General features: G+C 42.9%; 1 protein-coding gene and 1 non-coding gene across 2 annotated transcripts; both read left to right on the forward strand.

Moving 5' to 3' along the window:
- Window positions 1-5,667: 5,667 nt before the first annotated feature.
- On the forward strand, window positions 5,668-5,771 carry LOC130937642 (small nucleolar RNA R71). Its single transcript, XR_009068852.1, has one exon. It is a non-coding gene; the product is annotated as a small nucleolar RNA R71 (small nucleolar RNA).
- A 9,128-nt stretch (window positions 5,772-14,899) lies between these two features.
- On the forward strand, window positions 14,900-16,045 carry LOC130933826 (uncharacterized). The gene has a single exon (XM_057863433.1). The coding sequence runs from the start codon at window positions 14,900-14,902 to the stop codon at window positions 16,043-16,045; it is 1,146 nt and encodes a 381-aa protein (XP_057719416.1).
- The last annotated feature ends 6,442 nt before the right edge of the window (window positions 16,046-22,487 follow it).

The raw sequence follows: 22,487 nt of genomic DNA on the forward strand, positions 1-22,487 counted from the left end.
CCTTGCTTCAGAAGTACCTGGAAAAGGTTAAAAGCTTGAGCCAAAAGTTCGAAGAGGTCACGGTCCACCACGTACCTAGAGAAAGGAACACACGGGCAGACCTCCTATCAAAGTTAGCTAGCACAAAGCCGAGAGAAGGGAACCGGTCTCTCATCCAAGGCATGACGAGAGAACCAGCAATCACACTGCACGTGACAAGCCTATGTTCTTCATGGCTAGACCCCATCACCGACTTCCTAGAACACGGCAAACTCCCCAGTGATGAAAAGGACGCGGCAAAGTTGAGAAGGGAAGCGGCCAAATATGCCGTCATCCAAGGACAGTTGTTCAGGAAAGGGCTCAACCAACCCCTACTGAAGTGCCTTCACCCCGATCAGACGGACTACGTCCTAAGGGAAGTCCATGAGGGCTGCTGGTGCACGAAATTGTGATCAATACTTTTTAAAACATAAACAATCCCTAGTAATGGCTCCAAAGACTTGGTGCTCAATACCATGGCATAAACACAACTTCGCACAACTAACCAGCAAGTGCACTGGGTCGTCCAAGTAATAAACCTTACGCGAGTAAGGGTCGATCCCACGGAGATTGGTGGTATGAAGCAAGCTATGGTCACCTTGTAAATCTCAGTCAGGCAGACTCAAATGGGTATAGTGATAAACGAATAAAGCATAAAGATAAAGATAGAGATACTTATGTATATCATTGGTGTAAGAGCTTCAGACAAGCGTATGAAGATGCCTTCCCTTCCGTCTCTCTGCTTTCCTACTGTCTTCATCCAATCCTTCTTACTCCTTTCCATGGCAAGCTTGTGTAGGGTTTCACCGTTGTCAGTGGCTACCTCCCATCCTCTCAGTGAAAATACGTCCCTGATGCTCTGTCACAGCATAGGCTAATCATCTGTCGGTTCTCAGTCCGGCCGGAATAGAATCCAGTGATTCTTTTGCGTCTGTCACTAACGCCCCGCCTTTCGGAGTTTGAAGCACGTCACAGTCATTCAATCATTGAATCCTACTCAGAATACCACAGACAAGGTTAGACCTTCTGGATTCTCTTGAATGCCGCCATCAGTTCTTGCCTATACCACAAAGATTCCGGTTAAAGAATCCAAGAGATATTCACTAGAGCCTTGTATGCTTGTAGAACAAGAGTGGTTGTCAGTCACTTTGTTCATAGGTGAGAATGATGATGAGTGTCAATCATCACCTTCATCAAGTTGAAGAACAAGTGATATCTTGGACAAAGAACAAGCGGAATTGAATAGAAGAACAATAGTAATTGCATTAATACTCGAGGTACAGCAGAGCTCCACACCTTAATCTATGGTGTGTAGAAACTCCACCGTTGAAAATACATAAGAACAAAGTCTTGGCATGGCCGAATGGCCAGCCTCCCAAAAGAGGGTTCAATCATAAAAACATGATCAAAAGATAAAAATACAATAGTAAAAGGTCCTATATATAGAAAACTAGTAGCCTAGGGTGTACAGAGATGAGTAAATGACATAGAAATCCACTTCCGGGCCCACTTGGTGTGTGCTTGGGCTGAGCAATGAAGCATTTTCGTGTAGAGACTCTTCTTGGAGTTAAACGCCAGCTTTTATGCCAGTTTGGACGTTTAACTCCCATTTAGGTGCCAGTTCCGGCGTTTAACGCTGGGATTTCTGTAGGTGACTTTGAACGCCGGTTTGGGCCATCAAATCTTGGGCAAAGTATGGACTATCATATATTGCTGGAAAGCCCAGGATGTCTACTTTCCAACGCCGTTGAGAGCGTGCCAATTGGGCTTCTGTAGCTCCAGAAAATCCACTTCGAGTGCAGGGAGGTCAGAATCCAACAGCATCTGCAGTCCTTTTCAGTCTCTGAATCAGATTTTTGCTCAGATCCCTCAATTTCAGCCAGAAAATACCTGAAATCACAGAAAAACACACAAACTCATAGTAAAGTCCAGAAAAGTGAATTTTAACTAAAACTAATAAAAATATACTAAAAACTAACTAGATCATACTAAAAACATACTAAAAACAATGCCAAAAAGCGTACAAATTATCCGCTCATCACAACACCAAACTTAAATTGTTGCTTGTCCCCAAGCAACTGAAAATCAAATAAGATAAAAAGAAGAGAATATACTATAGACTCCAAATTATCAATGAAACTTAGCTCCAAATTAGATGAGCGGGACTAGTAGCTTTTTGCCTCCGAACAGTTTTGGCATCTCACTTTATCCTTTGAAATTCAGAATGATTGGCTTCTTTAGGAACTCAGAATCCAGATAGTGTTATTAATTCTCCTAGTTAAGTATGATGATTCTTGAACACAGCTACTTATTGAGTCTTGGCTGTGGCCCAAAGCACTCTGTCTTCCAGTATTACCACCGGATACATACATGCCACAGACACATAATTGGGTGAACCTTTTCAGATTGTGACTCAGCTTTGCTAGAGTCCCCAATTAGAGGTGTCCAGGGTTCTTAAGCACACTCTTTTTGCCTTGGATCACAACTTTATTTCTTTCTTTTTCTTTCTTTTTCTTTCTCTCCCTTTTTTTTCGTTTTTCTCCTTCCTTTTTTTCTTTTTTTTTTCTTTTTTTTTTGTATTCACTGCTTTTTCTTGCTTCAAGAATCATTTTTATGATTTTTCAGATCCTCAGTAACATGTCTCCTTTTTCATCATTCTTTCAAGAGCCAACAATTTTTAACATTCATGAACAACAAATTCAAAAGACATATGCACTGTTCAAGCATACATTCAGAGAACAAAAGTGTTGCCACCACATCAAACTAATTAAGCTAGTTTTAAAGATAAATTTGAAATCCTGTACTTCTTGTTCTTTTGTAATAAAAACAGTTTTCATTTAAGAAAGGTGATGGATTCATATTCATAGCTTTAAGGCATAGACACTAAGACACTAATGATCATAAGACACAAACATGGATAAACATAAAGCATAATTTTCGAAAAACAGAAAAGCAAAGAACAAGGAGATTAAAGAACGGGTCCACCTTAGTGATGGCGGCTTGTTCTTCCTCTTGAAGATCCTATGGAGTTCTTGAGCTCCTCAATGTCTCTTCCTTGTCTTTGTTGCTCCTCTCTCATGATTCTTTGATCTTCTCTAATGATGATGGAGTGTTCTTGATGCTCCACCTTTAGTTGTCCCATGTTGGAACTCAACTCTCCTAGGGAGGTGTTAATTTGCTCCCAATAGTCTAGTGGAGGAAAGTGCATCCCTTGAGGTATCTCAGGGATCTCTTGATGAGAGGGGTCTCTTGTTTGCTCCATCCTTTTCTTAGTGATGGGCTTGAGGTCATGCCTTCTCAGTTGAACCGGCTTTGGATGCCATAAATGGTTATGGAAAAATGAAAAGCAACGCTTTTTCCACACCAAACTTAAAAGGTTTGCTCGTCCTCGAGCAAAAGAAGAAAGAAGAGAGTAGAAGAAGAAGAAATGAGGAAGAAGGGAATGGCTCTGTGTTCGGCCATGTATGGGTAGGTTGGTGGGGTTGGTGGGGATCCTGTGGGGTCCACAGATCCTGAGGTGTCAAGGAAAAGTCATCCCTGCACCAGATGGCAATCAAAATACGTTTTGTGCCAAATCTGGCGTTAAACGCCGGGCTGGTGCCCCTTTCTAGCGTTTAACGCCAGGTTCTTGCCCTTTCTTGGCGTTTAACGCCAGTCTGGTGCCCCTTTCTGGCGTTAAACGCCTAGAATGGTGCCAGACTGGGCGTTAAACGCCCAACTGCTAGCCTCACTGGCGTTTAAACGCCAGTGAGTTCTTCCTCCAGGGTGTGCTGTTTTTCTTCCTGTTTTTCATTCTGTTTTTGCTTTTTCAATGGATTTTGTGACTTCTTATGATCATCAACCTACAAAAAACATAAAATAACAAAGAGAAATATATAAAATATAATCATTGGGTTGCCTCCCAACAAGCGCTTCTTTAATGTCAATAGCTTGACAGAGGGCTCTCATGGAGCCTCACAGATACTCAGAGCAATGTTGGAACCTCCCAACACCAAACTTAGAGTTTGAATGTGGGGGTTCAACACCAAACTTAGAGTTTGGTTGTGGCCTCCCAACACCAAACTTAGAGTTTGACTGTGGGGGCTCTTCTTGACTCTGATTTGAGAGAAGCTCCTCATGCTTCATCTCTATGGTGACAGAGGGATATCCTTGAGCTTTAAACACAAAGGATTCTCCATTCACTTGAATGATCAGTTCACCTCTATCAACATCAATCACAGCCTTTACTGTGGCTAGGAAAGGTCTGCCAAGGATGATGGTTTCATCCATGCATTTCCCAGTCTCTAGGACTATGAAATCAGTAGGTATGTAATGGTCTTCAATCTTAACCAAAACATTCTCTACAAGTCCATAAGCTTGTTTTCTTGAGTTGTCTGCCATCTCTAGTGAGATTTTTTTGCAGCTTGTACCTCAAAGATCCTTAGCTTCTCCATTACTGAGAGAGGCATGAGGTTTACACTTGACCCTAAGTCACACAGAGCCTTCTTGAAGGTCATGGTGCCTATGGTACAAGGTATGGAAAACTTCCCAGGATCTTGTCTCTTTTGAGGTAATTTCTGCCTAGACAAGTCATCCAGTTCTTTGGTGAGCAAAAGAGGTTCATCCTCCCAAGTCTCATTTCCAAATAACTTGTCATTTAGCTTCATGATTGCTCCAAGGTATTTAGCAACTTGCTCTTCAGTGACATACTCATCCTCTTCAGAGGAAGAATACTCATCAGAGCTCATGAAAGGCAGAAGTAAATCCAATGGAATCTCTATGGTCTCATTTTGAGCCTCAGATTCCCATGGTTCCTCATTGGGGAACTCAGAGGAGGTCAGTGCACGCCCATTGAGGTCTTCCTCAGTGGCGTTCACTTCCTCTCTTTCCTCTCCAAATTCGGCCATGTTGATGGCCTTGCACTCTCCTTTTGGATTTTCTTCTGTATTACTTGGAAGAGTACTTGGAGGGAGTTCAGTAATTTTCTTACTCAGCTGTCCCACTTGTGCTTCCAAATTCCTAATGGAAGACCTTGTTTCAGTCATGAAACTTTGAGTGGTTTTGATTATATCAGAGACCATAGTTGCTAAGTCAGAGGGGTTCTGCTTAGGATTCTCTGTCTGTTGCTGAGAAGATGATGGAAAAGGTTTGCTATTGCTAAACCTGTTTCTTCCACCATTGTTGTTGTTGAAGCCTTGTTGAGGTCTCTCTTGATTCTTCCATGAAAAATTTGGGTGATTTCTCCATGAAGAATTATAGGTGTTTCCATAGGGTTCTCCTAGGTAATTCACCTCTTCCATTGAAGGGTTTTCAGGATCATAAGCTTCTTCTTCAGAGGAAGCATCCTTAGTACTGCTTGGTGCATTTTGCATTCCAGATAGACTTTGAGAAATCAAATTGACTTGTTGAGTCAATATCTTGTTCTGAGCCAATATGGCATTCAGAGTATCAATCTCAAGAACTCCTTTCTTCTGACTTGTCCCATTGTTCACAGGATTCCTTTCAGAAGTGTACATGAATTGGTTATTTGCAACCATTTCAATGAGTTCTTGAGCTTCTGTAGGCGTCTTCTTCAGATGAAGAGATCCTCCAGCAGAGCTATCCAAGGACATCTTGGACAGTTCAGAGAGACCATCATAGAAAATACCTATGATGCTCCATTCAGAAAGCATGTCAGATGGACATTTTCTGATTAATTGTTTGTATCTTTCCCAAGCTTCATAGAGGGATTCTCCATCCTTCTGTCTGAAGGTTTGGACTTCCACTCTAAGCTTACTCAATTTTTGAGGTGGAAAGAACTTTGCCAAGAAGGCATTGACTAGCTTTTCCCATGAGTCTAGACTTTCTTTAGGTTGTGAGTCCAACCAAGTCCTAGCTCTGTCTCTTACAGCAAAAGGGAATAGCATCAGTCTGTAGACCTCAGGGTCAACCCCATTAGTCTTGACTGTGTCACAGATTTGCAAGAATTCAGCTAAGAACTGATGAGGATCTTCCAGTGGAAGTCCATGGAACTTGCAATTCTGTTGCATTAGAGAAACTAACTGAGGCTTAAGCTCAAAGTTGTTTGCTCCAATGGCAGGGATAGAGATGCTTCTCCCATAGAAATTGGGAGTAGGTGCAGTAAAGTCACCCAGCACCTTCCTTGCATTATTGGCATTGTTGTTGTTTTCGGCTGCCATAGGTTCTTCTTCTTTGAAGAATTCGGTTAGGTCCTCAATATAGAGTTGTGCCTTAGCTTCTCTTAGCTTTCGCTTCAAGGTCCTTTCAGGTTCAGGGTCAGCTTCAACAAGAATGCCTTTGTCTCTGCTCCTGCTCATATGAAAGAGAAGAGAACAAGAAAATATGGAATCCTCTATGTCACAGTATAGAGATTCCTTGAGGTGTCAGAGGAAGAAAAATAGAAGGCAGAAGTAGAAAATTCGAACTTATCAAAGAAGATGGAGTTCGAATTTTGCATTAAGGAATAGTGTTAGTCCATAAATGGAAGGATGTGAGAAGAAGAGAAGTAATTTTCGAAAATTAAGTAAAAGATTTTGAAAACATTTTGAAAAACACTAATTGATTTTCGAAAACAAAAGTGGGAAAGAAGTAAAGTGATTTTTGAAAAAGATTTTGAAATTAGAAATTAAAAAGATATGATTTGAAAACTATTTTGAAAAGATGTGATTAAAAAGATATGATTGAAAAATTATGGTTTTAAAAAGATATGATTGAAAAGATATGATTTGAAAACAATTTTAAAAGATATGATTTGAAAACAATTTAAAAAAAAAACATTTTAAAAAGATTTGATTTTAAAAATTAATGACTTGCCTAACAAGAAAAGATATGATTCAAACATAAAACCTTTCTCAACAGAAAAGACAAAAAATGTTCAATCAAATCATTAATTGTTAGTGAGTATCTTTGAAAAAGGAAAGAAATTGATTTTGAAAACATTTGATTGAAAAGATATGATTTGAAAAAGATTTGATTTTGAAAAACTTTGAAAACTTGAAAAAAATTGATTTTGAAAACAAAATCTTCCCCCTTGTGCCATCCTGGCGTTAAACGCCCAGAATGGTGCACATTCTGGCGTTTAACGCCCAAAACTATACCCTTTTGGGCGTTAAACGCCCAGCCAGGCACCCTGGCTGGCGTTTAAACGCCAGTCTGTCTTCTTCACTGGGCATTTTTGAATGCCCAGCTTTTTCTGTATAATTCCTCTGCAGTATGTTCTGAATCTTCAATTCTCTGTATTATTGACTTGAAAAGACACAAATTAAAAATATTTTTGGATTTTTAATAATGAGGAATAATCAAAATGTAACTAAAATCAAATAACAATACATGCAAGACACCAAACTTAGCAGTTTGTATACTATTGACACTAACAAAATGAGAATGCTCATGAGAAATAACAAAACACTCAAGTCAATAGAATTCAAAGATCAAAACAAGGAAATCATCAAGAACATCTTGAAGATTAATGAAGACACATGCATGAATGCAATAAGAACAGAAACATGCAATTGACACTAAACTTAAGATGAGACTCTAGACTCAAACAAGAAATATTTTTGGATTTTATGATTTTGTAAATTTTTTGTGCTTTTTCGAAAATTAAGTGAAAAGGAAAATAAAGGTATCAAACTTCTTAATGAGAATTCCAGGAATCATGCAATGTTAGTCTAAAGCTTTAGTCTAAAGGAATTAGACATGGCCGGCTAAGCTTCAGCAGGACATTGCATTCAAGAGCTAAATTGATGATGATCAATCAGCTTTGGTGATGATAAGAACATCACCTTGAAACACTAGAATTCATTCTTAAGAACTCTGAAGAAAAATAATACCTAATCTAAGCAACAAGATGAACCGTCAGTTGTCCATACACGAACAATCCCCGACAACGGCGCCAAAAACTTGGTGCACGAAATTGTGATCAATACTTTTCAAAACATAAACAATCCCTAGTAATGGCTCCAAAGACTTGGTGCTCAATACCATGGCATAAACACAACTTCGCACAACTAACCAGCAAGTGCACTGGGTCGTCCAAGTAATAAACCTTACGCGAGTAAGGGTCGATCCCACGGAGATTGGTGGTATGAAGCAAGCTATGGTCACCTTGTAAATCTCAGTCAGGCAGACTCAAATGGGTATAGTGATAAACGAATAAAGCATAAAGATAAAGATAGAGATACTTATGTATATCATTGGTGTAAGAGCTTCAGACAAGCGTATGAAGATGCCTTCCCTTCCGTCTCTATGCTTTCCTACTGTCTTCATCCAATCCTTCTTACTCCTTTCCATGGCAAGCTTGTGTAGGGTTTCACCGTTGTCAGTGGCTACCTCCCATCCTCTCAGTGAAAATACGTCCCTGATGCTCTGTCACAGCATAGGCTAATCATCTGTCGGTTCTCGGTCCGGCCGGAATAGAATCCAGTGATTCTTTTGCGTCTGTCACTAACGCCCCGCCTTTCGGAGTTTGAAGCACGTCACAGTCATTCAATCATTGAATCCTACTCAGAATACCACAGACAAGGTTAGACCTTCCGGATTCTCTTGAATGCCGCCATCAGTTCTTGCCTATACCACGAAGATTCCGGTTAAAGAATCCAAGAGATATTCACTAGAGCCTTGTATGCTTGTAGAACAAGAGTGGTTGTCAGTCACTTTGTTCATAGGTGAGAATGATGATGAGTGTCAATCATCACCTTCATCAAGTTGAAGAACAAGTGATATCTTGGACAAAGAACAAGCGGAATTGAATAGAAGAACAATAGTAATTGCATTAATACTCGAGGTACAGCAGAGCTCCACACCTTAATCTATGGTGTGTAGAAACTCCACCGTTGAAAATACATAAGAACAAAGTCTAGGCATGGCCGAATGGCCAGCCTCCCAAAAGAGGGTTCAATCATAAAAACATGATCAAAAGATAAAAATACAATAGTAAAAGGTCCTATATATAGAAAACTAGTAGCCTAGGGTGTACAGAGATGAGTAAATGACATAGAAATCCACTTCCGGGCCCACTTGGTGTGTGCTTGGGCTGAGCAATGAAGCATTTTCGTGTAGAGACTCTTCTTGGAGTTAAACGCCAGCTTTTATGCCAGTTTGGGCGTTTAACTCCCATTTAGGTGCCAGTTCCGGCGTTTAACGCTGGGATTTCTGTAGGTGACTTTGAACGCCGGTTTGGGCCATCAAATCTTGGGCAAAGTATGGACTATCATATATTGCTGGAAAGCCCAGGATGTCTACTTTCCAACGCCGTTGAGAGCGTGCCAATTGGGCTTCTGTAGCTCCAGAAAATCCACTTCGAGTTCAGGGAGGTCAGAATCCAACAGCATCTGCAGTCCTTTTCAGTCTCTGAATCAGATTTTTGCTCAGATCCCTCAATTTCAGCCAGAAAATACCTGAAATCACAGAAAAACACACAAACTCATAGTAAAGTCTAGAAAAGTGAATTTTAACTAAAAACTAATAAAAATATACTAAAAACTAACTAGATCATACTAAAAACATACTAAAAACAATGCCAAAAAGCGTACAAATTATCCGCTCATCAGCTGCTGTGGGCACCACATCGGAGGCAAGGCCCTAGCGAGGAAACTAATCCGAGCCGGATACTATTGGCCGTCGATGATGGCAGACTCCAAAGAGTTCGTCAAAAAATGCGTAAAGTGCCAACAGAACACCAACTTTGCCAGGGCGCCGGCCTCCGAGTTAAGCTTGCTGACGACTTCTCGACCATTCTCTCAGTGGGGAGTCGACCTCTTAGGGCCTTTCCCAGTCGGCCCGGGGCAAGTCAAATACCTCATTGTCGCAATTGACTACTACACCAAATGGATAGAAGCCGAACCGCTAGCCAGCATATCCTCATCCAACTGCAGGAAGTTCATGTGGAGGCAGGTGGTAACGCGATTCGGGATACCGGAAGTCGTCATCTCCGACAACGGCACGCAATTTACTGATAAGAAGTTCATAGAGTTCCTCAACGGCCTGGGCATAAAGCAAAGGTTCTCTTCGGTAGAACACCCTCAGACGAACGGACAAGTGGAGTCCGCCAACAAGGTTATCCTTTCAGGGCTAAAAAAGAGGTTGGACGACAAAAAGGGCGCTTGGGCCGATGAGCTAGCATCGGTCCTCTGGTCTTACCGAACAACCGAGCAATCCTCCACCAAGGAAACTCCTTTCTGACTAACGTACGGGGTGGATGCAGTAATACCCGTAGAGATCGGTGAACCGAGTCCGCGATTGCTTTTGAAAGGAGTAGAGGAAACCGTAGAAAAGGACCTGATAGATGAAGCCCGGGAAATGGCCCATTTGACAGAAACGGCGCTAAAACAAAGAATGGCTCTGCGCTATAACACCAAAGTGCTCAAGAGGGAATTCGAGCCAAACAACCTCGTCCTAAGGCGGAATGATATCGGCCTACCGACCCCCGGAGAGGGCAAGCTAGCGGCAAACTGGGAAGGCCCCTACAGAGTCAAAAAGGTGATGGGAAAAGGAGCCTTTAAGTTAGAAAAGCTTGATGGCAAGGAGGTCCCAAGGACATGGAACGCGGACAACCTTAGAAGATTCTACTCCTAGAGGACGGAACGCCATGCCGGCTAATCTAGCTAAGTAGTTAATTTGTCATTTGAACTTTATAGTAACTTTCAAGTCCTTTATGTGGTTACCGAATAAGATATACTTGTGCAAATTTTCTCTCCTATTTTGCCATTCAATTTTTCAGATAAACCACCACGTCCAACGACGACGCGCGTCCCCGGGACTGATCACCCCGGGAACCCGCCAACCACAATCGTAACGACTACGCGAAAGGCCATGGGCCATTGATATAAGTGACGACAATAAACCAAAAACGGTTAATAGAAACGGAAATACAACCAGACGAATAAGAAGTTTATCACGACAACTTGGGCAAACGATTAAAACGGTCATTGATCACAAGCCAAAATAAAACGCTAACATCAAATTGTTCACAAGCCAAAAACGGCTAAAACCAAAATAGTTTACAAGTCAAAACAAAGCGGCTAGACAAAAACTGTAAACAGAAGATTCATTTCTTGGGGGCGTCGACGACTTTGCCATCCTGAAGACTTTAAGAACACCAATCGCCGACGTATCAAACTCGGGAGCAATGACTTTGACCTGGGCCTTAAGAGCCTCTTCGGTCGCCAAGATCGCACCCTTGCCCTGTTTGACGACGTCTTTATACTTCGCCTTCCATGTTGACAGTTCGGCCTCCACGGCCTGCTTCTCTTTCTCAACTTCGGCCACACGCTTCTGCGCCGCGCCGACCTGACTTTCCAAAGCCATTTCACGCTCGACCAAACGTTCCACCGATGCGGCTGACTCTTTCTGTTTATTCTCAGCAGTTGTGGCCTTCTGCTCGGCGGCAGTAGCCTTCTGTTCGGCAGCAGTAGCCTTTTTCTCGGCGGCATCGAGCTTCTCGTTTGACTGGGTCAACTGCTCCCGGAGAGTTTCAACTTCACTCTTTAACTCATTGTTAGCCTTCCCACTAGCCTCCAACCTCCTGCGAAGGGACTCCATCCCAGACAGCTCAAACTCGGCCTTCCGGGCTATCACGGCACCCCGCAGAAGGGTTCGGTACATCCACCTCGCTTGCCCGGCAAGGGAAGACTCGTGGAAGTACTCCTCAGTACCAGGGATCAGTTGGGTATCGATGAAGTTCCCTGCATCAAAGTTCCTCTCCATGACGGTGAGGACCCCCTCGGGACTGGAGGACGCCTTCCTTTTCCTTTTAGGGTTAGGGACCACCTCCACGCCATCGTCGACTTCAGGGGCAGACGTCGAACCTCCTTGGCCTATTACTTCGCGAAAGGGAGAGGCATGAACCGTTTTCTCGCCCTCGGCCTGGGCAGCTTGGGCCGAGGTCCCGGTTCCGTCAACCGCGACCTCCTGTCCTGAAGCAGTTTTGTCCTCTGGAGGAATCGCAGACGTTTCAGCAGCAGATTTGTCATTATCCCCTTCGTCATCGCTGCCGCAGAGGAAAGTTTGAAACAAGTCGGGAAGGCCCGTCACCGACGCAGACATCTCCACTACAGGAAAGCAAAGGAGATCGGTTAGTCGCCACAAAATATCAAGCAAAAGCAAAAAGGTAAAGAGCAAAGCACAAGTTCTCACAAATATAATTACGACCGGACTCCCGGTCACCCATAAGGAGGTGGGGATTCACTTGATTCTTCCCAAAAACGGCCATCAACACCTCGGCAATCTGCTTGTCCACCGCCGACATGCCGTTATAAGTTACCTTAATAAATGTATTAGACCCTGCCCCGAAACTCCAATAGGTCGGGATGAGCCGTACTCCCTCCGGCGACAACCAGAAGGGATGACGACCTTTGACAGGGCGGACCTTGAAGTATTTGTCCTTGAACCCATGATAAGAATCTTCAAACAGACCAAAAATCCTCCGACCCTGGGCAGACCGGAAGGACATGAACCCCTTTTTGTGCTTCCCCTCATTCGAAGGGTTCGTAAGGGTGAAAAAGAAGAGAAAAACATCTATAGACACCGGCAGTTCGAGGTATTCACAAACCATCTCGAAACAGCGGATCGAGGCCCAACTGTTCGGATGCAACTGCGACGGCGAAACGGAAATTCGACCTAAAAGCGCCATTTGAAAAGCTGAGAACGGGATACGAACTCCGACTTGGGTGAACATGGCCTTGTAGAACCAAATCCAGTCGGCGACTTGGCGAGGTTGGAAGTTGATTTCGTACAGGCGCTCGTGAAGGGCCGGGACGAAGACGTCATAATTGGCTTCCTCGTCAGTTCCCCCACACAGGTACTCGGCTTGTCGGAACTCGGTGAGCTCCTCCTCGCCCATTTGGTTGGGCGAATCCTTCACGTCTGAAACGACCCAGGCATAAGGATCATACGCCGCGGGGTTGACGGAAGCCCGGGAGACCGTGCGAGCCATACCTACACGGGGGGATCATCCAGTTAGTCTAAGAGATCGGTAGATCGGTTGCTCAGTTCAAGCACACCACTACTCCCCAACTAAGGACAAAACACTAGAGGTGGACAGGGAAAAGCCTACCCTGGAATGGCTCCCCCTCTAACACGCATAACCGCCATTGAAAGGCCACACAACAGCAAAAAAACAAACAACAGACATGCAAAATAACGCATAAAAGAGAGGGTGATTCGAAAGTTACCTGAATTAGTGGAAGAACGACGGAGCAGTGTTAAGGAAAGGCACGAAAGGAGAGGCGCACAAACGGCACAGCAGAGAAATGATGAGATTTGGGAGCAAGAAGATGGCAGAAAAGGGAAGATACAAAAGAAAGAGAGGAGTGTTTAAACTGACCTATTTAAAAACTACCCCAGGAAGCGCGAAACGACTGGGGGCAGAACGGTCTTTTCAGCCAGGGTTTTTACGCCCCATTATGAGCATTTAATACTCGGCACGAGGAGCGATGCGACAAAACGGTTGCTGGCGCAACCAAAGGGCACGCGCGTAAAGGGCGCGTCCTTGTCACGAACAACCGACCAAACGATCCCAAGTGAGAAACGAGACAACACGCCATTGATAGCTCCCACGGCTACCATTGGCGCGTGGGGGCACTGTTACGGCCCGGCCCAAAGACCCGACGGGTCAACCCTGGCCCGAGCTCCACCCGACCTGTCTCCTCGCCCTTCGAACGACCCGGACACGTGTCTTGTACGACCCACACGCGGCTGCAGGACATTGTCCTTGGGAATATGGGCCTGTCCTCACAAGGGGCCCACTACTGACATGTATATAAGGGGAAGACTGGCTCTTCCCCCGAGGTACGTCACTTTTCCATACCACTTTTCCCGCCTGCACATTTTCTGACTTAGGCGTCGGAGTGTCTTTGCAGGTGGCACCCCCCCTCGTCCATTCACCAGTACGAGTGCTCGCCAGCTCGGCAAACCCGCAACCAGCGCGACCAGGGCTAAGGCGTCCTCACCTATCCACCCACACGTCCGATCTGTCCGGGACCCGAACAACCGAACATTATTATTAAATTACTTATTCAAAAATTTAAAATGATAAAAAAATACATATATAAATAATTATATCTCAAAATGATTATATTTATTTTCTTAAAATATACAATTTCCTTTTATACCAAGTTTAGTAAAGTAAAAAAGAGAATTTTAAACACACAATTTCAAACTCAAATCAGATATACAAGATTTAATTACTAAAATGTATTTTAATAGTTTTCTAAAAATATTTAATTTAAATGTTGCATTAATTTCTACTTACTAAATAAAAAGTGAATTAATAAGTATTTTATATTTGAGATTTCAAAACGTTGATTTATCTACTTTTCATTTGATATTTAGGAATTATATATAGAAAGAACAACTTGGTTAGTGATACGTCACCCTTATCCTCGACCGCCCAAAAAACTCGGCACGTGAGCAGCTAAGATCGGCCTCACGCCAGCTGCCCGATAAATTTGGCACGCAGGCAGATAAGATCGGCCTCACCCATTCGAAAATAAGAAACGTACTCAATAAACCTAAAACAGAAATATCATAACCAACCTACAAAGTAGGACTTATCCACAATAAACGGTAAAATAACTCCTATAAAGCCGAGTTAGTATCCTCGGCCAAGAGTCAGGTTCTCTCACTCTCAGTCTTCTATTCCTTATTTTGACTGGTTTACTTAAGATCCTTATTGACTTGAGCGTCGGAGTATCTTTTGCAGGTATTCCTGCCGCGGTGTTCGATTCAGGCCGACGTATAGCTCTTCCTCTTCGACAGTCGCTTGCTCGAAGTAGCTAAAGCTCGGCCACCCTAGAGCCAGGACGAAACACTTGGCGCCCACCGTAGGGCCGAATACATCTAACCCCACTTTTTCCTTCGTTTAGTCTTCTACTCTATTTTTCAGGATTCCCAATCCTCGAACATGGTTGACAAGGAAAGTCCGCAACTCACACAAGCTGAGCTCCTGGCCCGAATCGCCGAACTTCAGGCGGAAGTGCGAAGGATAGCCGAGCTATCTACGCAAAATACTGGAGAAAGCTCCAAAAGCTTGGCCCAAGGCACCACAGATCCCTTAAACATCACCCCGCCAAAGGAGAAGCTCACCCTCGACAACCCCTTCTCCGAGGAGATCACAAATTACCAGATGCCAAAGAACTTTGCACTACCCTCCGCGCTTGAACCATATAAGGGGTTCGGAGATCTCCGAGCCCACGTGAAGAAGTTCCAATCCATGATGTTCTTCAACGGTCCTAACAATGAGCCCGTCCTCTGCCGGGCATTTCCTACTTACCTCGATGGTGCTGCATTACTATGGTTTTCTAAGCTGTCTGCAGGTTCAATTTCCTCCTTTGAGGATCTAGCCAGGTCATTTATTGATTACTTTGCTGCGTCAAGGATATATGTACATGGATCAGATTATCTCGACACCATCAAACAAGGGCAGCACGAGAGCTTGAAGGACTACATGACCAGGTTCGCTGAGGCCACTATGGAGATCCAAGACCTAGATTTGGCTGTCCACTTGTATGCCCTCAAGGCTGGCCTCAGACCTGACAAATTTCGGGAGACCATTGCTATAACAAAACCAAAAATACTAGAAGAATTCCGGGAAAGGGCGGCAGGTCAAATGGAGATCGAAGAACTCCGCGAGGCCCAAAAATCGGACAAACAACCACATCGGAGAGATGAAGAAAGAACTTTCAGATCACCAGGCAACAGGGATACTAAAAAGCCTTCCAAGCTCACACCGAAATACAACACATATACCAGATTCAATACCAAGAGAGAAAACATCATCAAAGAAATTCTCAATGCCAAAATCATAAAGCCACTAGCTCGAGCAGGGAACTACCAGGATCAAAAGTTCGTGGATAGGGGCAAGCATTGTGCTTTCCACCAGAAGTTCGGCCACACCATGGACGACTGCATTGTCGCAAAGGACCTCCTAGAAAAACTGGCGCACCAAGGCCTTTTGGACAAATATGTCGAAAGCCGGAAAGCCAGAAGAGGAAACTCAGACAGGGAAGAGAGCAAACAAACAGTGACAGACAATAACAAAAAAGAGTAGACAACTCCTGACCCACCGAGAGGAATCATTAGCCACATATCGGAAGGGTTCGCAGGCGGAGGTGAAACAAGCTCGGCCAAAAAGTGAAGCTACAGGGCGATGCTGGCAATCGAGGGAACCCTACAGCTAAAGAAGAACAAAGACCCAGACATCACGATATCCTTCAACCAAGCAGACTTCAGATCGGCAAGCCTTAACCTCGACGACCCCGTGGTAATTTCCATCCAGGTCGGAGAGCTGTTGGTAAGGAAAACATTGCTGGACCCAGGTAGTAGTGCTAATGTTTTATTTTATTCTACCTTTAAAAAGATGAAATTATCAGAAAAACTGATACAACTTTCCTCGGGAGAGCTAATTGGGTTCTTCGGAGAGAGAGTCCCCATCATGGAACATATATGGCTAAGGACCACAATGGGAGAGATCCCTATGTCGAAGTCCATTGATATTCAATACCTAATAACAGACTGTTATAGCCCTTATAATATTATAATTGGGGGACCCGCCTTGAATATATTCAGAGCGGTGGTGTCCACATTACACCTGTGTGTCAAGTTTCCAGCACAGGAAAATAAGATAGCTACAGTGTACGCCGACCATCAAGAAGCTTGGCAGTGCTACAATGCCTGCCTAAAGCAAGCCCATACGAGGGAGACAGCTCAGCCCCAGGTCCAAGCCATACATAGCTCGGCCCACACCATGACGTTAGCCGATCTCGACTCGTAAGAAGACCTCGGAGAAAGACCTCGGCCAATGGACAATCTTCACCAATTAACACTAACAGCAGATAAAAAGCAATACACATACATCGGAGAAGCACTGGAAGGGAACGAACGAACAAGACTTATACACATACTGCGCCAGAATGTCGACCTGTTCGCATGGACACCAGACGACATGCCGGGAATAAGCCCGAAAGTCATCTGCCACAGATTAGCAATCGACAAAACAATCCGACCAGTGGCGCAAAAGAAAAGAAACCTCGGAGAAGAGAAAAAGCAAGCAGCACTTGAAGAGACCGAGAAGCTTCTCAACGCAGGTTTCATCAGAGAAATCCGCTTCACCACATGGCTATCAAACGTGGTAATGGTAAGGAAAAGTTCAGGTAAATGGCGCATGTGCATCGATTTTACAAATCTAAACAAAGCTTGCCCTAAAGATGCATATTCATTACCTTGCATTGATAAGTTAGTTGATAACGCTTTTGGTTTCAAAGCCTTGAGTTTTATGGATGCATACTCTGGTTACAACCAGATTATGATGCATCCAAAAGACCAAAGCAAAACAGCTTTCATAACAGGACATGGAAATTTTTGTTACAAGGTAATGCCTTTTGGCTTAAAGAATGCAGGTGCGACATATCAAAGACTAATGGACAAAGTATTCCAACAATAGATAGGCCAGAATATGGAAGTCTATGTGGATGATATGGTAGCAAAAATGCCTACACAAGGGTACACTGTGATGACTTGGTAGAAGTTTTCAACCAACTCCGAGCATATAACATGAGGCTCAATCCAGACAAATGTGCTTTTGGAGTCCAAGGAGGGAAATTTCTTGGCTTCATGCTAACCTCACGAGGTATAGAAGCCAACCCAGAGAAATGTAATGCAGTGCTGACCATGGCAAGCCTAAAAACGGTAAAAGAAGTTCAACAATTAGCAGGCAGAATAGCCGCCCTATCATGTTTCCTACCCGCAGTAGCCAACCGATCTTATCATTTCTTCCAAACATTTTCTAAGGGCAAGAAATTCACATGGACAGAAGAATGTGAAAATTCCTTCACAGAACTCAAACAGCTTTTAACATCGCCTCCAATACTCAGAGACTAGAGGCAGGTAAACCGTTGTATTTGTATTTATCAGTATCTAACCATGCCATAAGCTCGGTCCTAGTGATGGAAACAGGAAAAAAGCAAAACCCTGTATACTTCATTAGCAAGATATTACAGCCAACAAAAACAAGGTATCTGAAGATAGAACAGCTAGCGCTGGCACTAGTCACAACGGCAAGAAGGCTGCGACATCACTTTCAAAGCCACACAATCATAGTACGAACAGACCAACCACTAAGGGAGATACTAACCAGACCCGAGCTTGCCGGATGATTAATAAAGTGGTCAATCGAACTATCCGAGTTCGACATTCAATACGAGTCGAGAAAGGCTCTGAAGTCACAAATACTCGCCGACTTCATGTCGGAGATGACTAACGAGACACAACACACAGCAGCAAATTGGAGTATACATGTGGATGGAGCATCAAACACAGAAGGGAGCGGAGCTGGGGTACTCCTAAAAGAGGGAGAGAAAGTGATAGCCGAACAATCACTACAATTCCGCTTCAACGCAAGTAACAACCAAGTAGAATATGAAGCTCTGCTAGCAGGATTGAAGCTCGCCAGCAACTCGGAATACCTCAGATAACAGTCTACTGCGACTCATCACTTGTAGTACATCAAATCAAGGGCGAATACCAGGTAAAAGATCCTTTGTTAGATAAGTATTGGCTCATAACAAAGGATCTCATCTCAAAATTCAGTAAATTTGATATTATTCATGTAAACCGAGAACAAAACACCAGAGCCGACGTGTTATCCAAGTTAGCTACAACAAGGCAGGCGGAAAGCACGCCGGCCCTATCACAACTAACACTCAACAAACTGAACTTTGAGCAGGACACAATCTTAAGCATCATGCAGGTACCAGATTGGAGAACACCTTTTCTCAACTACATCAACACAGGTGTCGTACCAGACGATGAGCCAAACTTGCCGCTCTTCCGAATAAGAGCAAGTTTCGATACAGTACTCGAAAATACCCTGTATAGATGAGGACACTCCCAACCACTCCTCAAATACATCAACAAGGAGGAGGCCGAGGATGTCATGGCAGAAACGCACGAAGGGGTCTGTGGCAACCACATCGGTGGCCGAGCATTGGCGGCAAAGATTTTGCGAACAGGATATTATTAGCCGACGATAAAAAGGAACTGCATCTTGAAAGTTAAGGCATGTGATAATTGTCAGAAACATGCCACCCTCTCAGAGACCCCGGCCGAAGAGCTCCACACCATAGAGGTAAGCTGGCCTTTCGATAGGTGAGGATTGGATATCTGGTACACGAAAATTACACTCACACTATGTAATTCCGTACAACTAACCAGCAAGTGCACTGGGTCGTCCAAGTAATACCTTACGTGAGTAAGGGTCGAATCCCACGGAGATTGTTGGCTTGAAGCAAGCTATGGTTATCTTATTATTCTTAGTCAGGATACCAATAGGGTCCTTTAGTTTCAATTGTAAAAAGTGAAAGGGTATAAAATAAGTAATTGTTACTCAATAATGGAGAATATGTTGGAGTTTTGGAGATGCTTTGTCTTCTGAATCCCTGCAACATAATACTTTCTTACGTTCAAACATGCAAGGCTTCTTCCATGGCAAGCTGTATGTAGGGCGTCACCATTGTCAATGGCTACTTCCCATCCTCTCATTGAAAATGGTCCAAATGCTCTGTCACAGCACGGCTAATCATCTGTCGGTTCTCGATCATGTCAGAATAGGATCCATTGATCCTTTTGCGTCTGTCACTACGCCCAACACTCATGAGTTTGAAGCTCATCACAGTCATCCAATCCCTGAATCCTACTCAGAATACCACAGACAAGATTTAGACTTTCCGGATTCTCAAGGATGCTGCCAATGGATTCTAGCTTATACCACGAAGACTCTGATTACAGAATCCAAGAGATATTCATTCAATCGAAGGTAGAACGGAGGTGGTTATCAGGCACGCATTCATAGTTTGAGAATGATGATGAGTGTCACGGATCACCACCTTCTTCATATTGAAGTGCGAATGAACATCTTAGATAGGAACAAGCGTGTTTGAATAGAAAACAGAAATAATTGCATTAATTCATCGAGACGCTGTAGAGCTCCTCACCCCCAACAATGGAGTTTAGAGACTCATGCCGTCAAAGAGTACAAAGTTCAGATCTAAAAATGTCATAAGATATAAAATAAGTCTCTAAAAGTTGTTTAAATACTAAACTAGTAACCTAGGTTTACAGAAAATGAGTAAACTAAGATAGATAGTGCAGAAATCCACTTTTGGGGCCCACTTGGTGTATGCTGGGGATAAGACTTAAGCTTCTCACGTGCCTGGGCTGTTTCTGGAGTTAAACGTCAGGTTGTAACCTGTTTCTGGCGTTTAACTCCAACTTGCAACCTGTTTCTGGCGTTCAACGCCAGAATGCAACATGGAACTGGCATTAAACGCCAGTTTACGTCGTTTATCTTCGCACAAAGTATGAACTATTATATATTTCTGGAAAGCCCTGGATGTCTACTTTCCAACCCAATTGAGAGCGTGCCAATTGAACTTCTGTAGCTCCAAAAAATTTATTCCGAATGAAGGGAGGTCAGAATCCAACAGCATCAGCAGTCCTTTTTCAGCCTGAATCAGATTTTTGCTCAGCTCTCTCAATTTCAGCCAGAAAATATCTGAAATCACAGAAAAACACACAAACTCATAGTAAAGTCCAGAAATATGAATTTTGCCTAAAAACTAATAAAACTAGACTAAAAACTAACTAAAACATACTAAAAACTATATGAAATTACCCCCAAAAAGCGTATAAAATATCCGCTCATCACAACACCAAACTTAAACTGTTGCTTGTCCTCAAGCACTAGATAAATAAAATAGGATAAAAAAGAAATCAGGAAACAATAGTATCTCAGAATTTTAAGTGAAGCTCAGATTCTAATTAGATGAGTGGGACTAGTAGCTTTTTGCTTCCGAATAGTTTTGGCATCTCACTTTATCCTTTGAAATTCAGAATGATTGGCATCCATAGGAACTCAGAATTCAGATAGTATTATTGATTCTCCTAGTTTAGTATGTTGATTCTTGAACACAACTACTTTGAGTCTTGGTCGTGGCCCTAAGCACTTTATTTTCCAGTATTACCACTGGATACATAAATGCCATAGACACATAACTGGGTGAACCTTTTCAGATTATGACTTAGCTTTGCTCAAGTCCCCAATTAGAGGTGTCCAGAGTTCTTATGCACACTCTTTTGCTTTGGATCACGACTTTAACCACTCAGTCTCAAGCTTTTCACTTGGACCTGCATGCCACAAGCACATGGTTAGGGACAGCTTGATCTAGCCGCTTAGGCCTGGATTTACTTCCTTGGTCCCTCCTATCCATTGATGCTCAAAGCCTTGGATCCTTTTCACCCTTGCCTTTTGGTTTAAAGGGCTATTGGCTTTTTCTACCTCTTTTGCTTTTTTTTTCATTGCTTTTTCTTGCTTCAAGAATCAATTTCATAATTTTTCAGATCAGCAATAATATTTCTCTTGTTCATCATTCTTTCAGGAGCCAACAATTTTAACATTCATAAAATTCAATATAAAAAATATGCACTATTCAAGAATTCATTTAGAAGATAAAAAATATTGCCACCACATATAAATAGTTAGAATTTTCCTTATTAAGAACTCGAAAAAATATTGCCTCTTTATTCTAAAAATCTTCTATTTTATTTATGTTTGATGATGATGAAAAAAATGAATTATAACTTAATTAGGGATAAAATCAAAATAGAAATACTAATTACTGCTACTCCTATATAGCTTCTAAGGTAACTTTCTTAATAAGAACAATTATCACAGAGTTAAAGCTAAGATTAGGACTTAACAACCTTTATTTTGGAAAATGGATGTTCCTCTAGTCTGTGGGGTGCTTGGTCCTTCCAGAGATAGCTTTTGACACTTCAGTTCCTTCAAGTCACGCCTTTGCTCTTCTTGTTCCCCAAGTAGTTTGCAAAGCATGCTATTTTGATTTTGCTATTCTTCCTTTAATTGCTCCATAGCTTCTTGAAACTTGGTGACAGATGCTTCAAGACGCTCCCAGTATTCAATTTGAGGGATTTCTGGGAGGAACTCCTGTGCTCTCCTCTTGATGGGGTCGTCCTGCACCTGTTGTCCTTCCATTGACTTTTTGGTGATTGGTCGCTCAACTGAGATATACTCGGTTACTCCCATCTTCACCCCAGCATCTTTACATAGCATAGAGATTAAGCTTGGATAAGTCAATTTGGTATCTTTGGAGTTCTTGTTTGTAATTGTGTAAAGTTCATAAGAAATCAACTGATGAACTTCCACTTCTTTTCCCAACATAATGCAATGGATCATTAATACTCTTTTGATGGTGACTTCAGAGCGGTTGCTAGTGGGCAGTATAGAACGCCCAATGAAGTCCAGCCAGCCTCTGGCGACTCGTTTGATATCTTCTCTCTTGAGTTGATTTGGAACACCCTTTGTGCTGGTTGTCCACTTGGTTCCAGGGAGGCATATGTCCTCTAGAGTTTCATCGAAGCCCTTATGTGTTCTCATCATTCTCCTATTAAAGGAGTCTGGGTCATCTTTCAACTGA

This window comes from Arachis stenosperma, chromosome 6 (genome assembly GCF_014773155.1).
Source record: "Arachis stenosperma cultivar V10309 chromosome 6, arast.V10309.gnm1.PFL2, whole genome shotgun sequence".
Taxonomy (NCBI): Eukaryota; Viridiplantae; Streptophyta; class Magnoliopsida; order Fabales; family Fabaceae; genus Arachis; species Arachis stenosperma.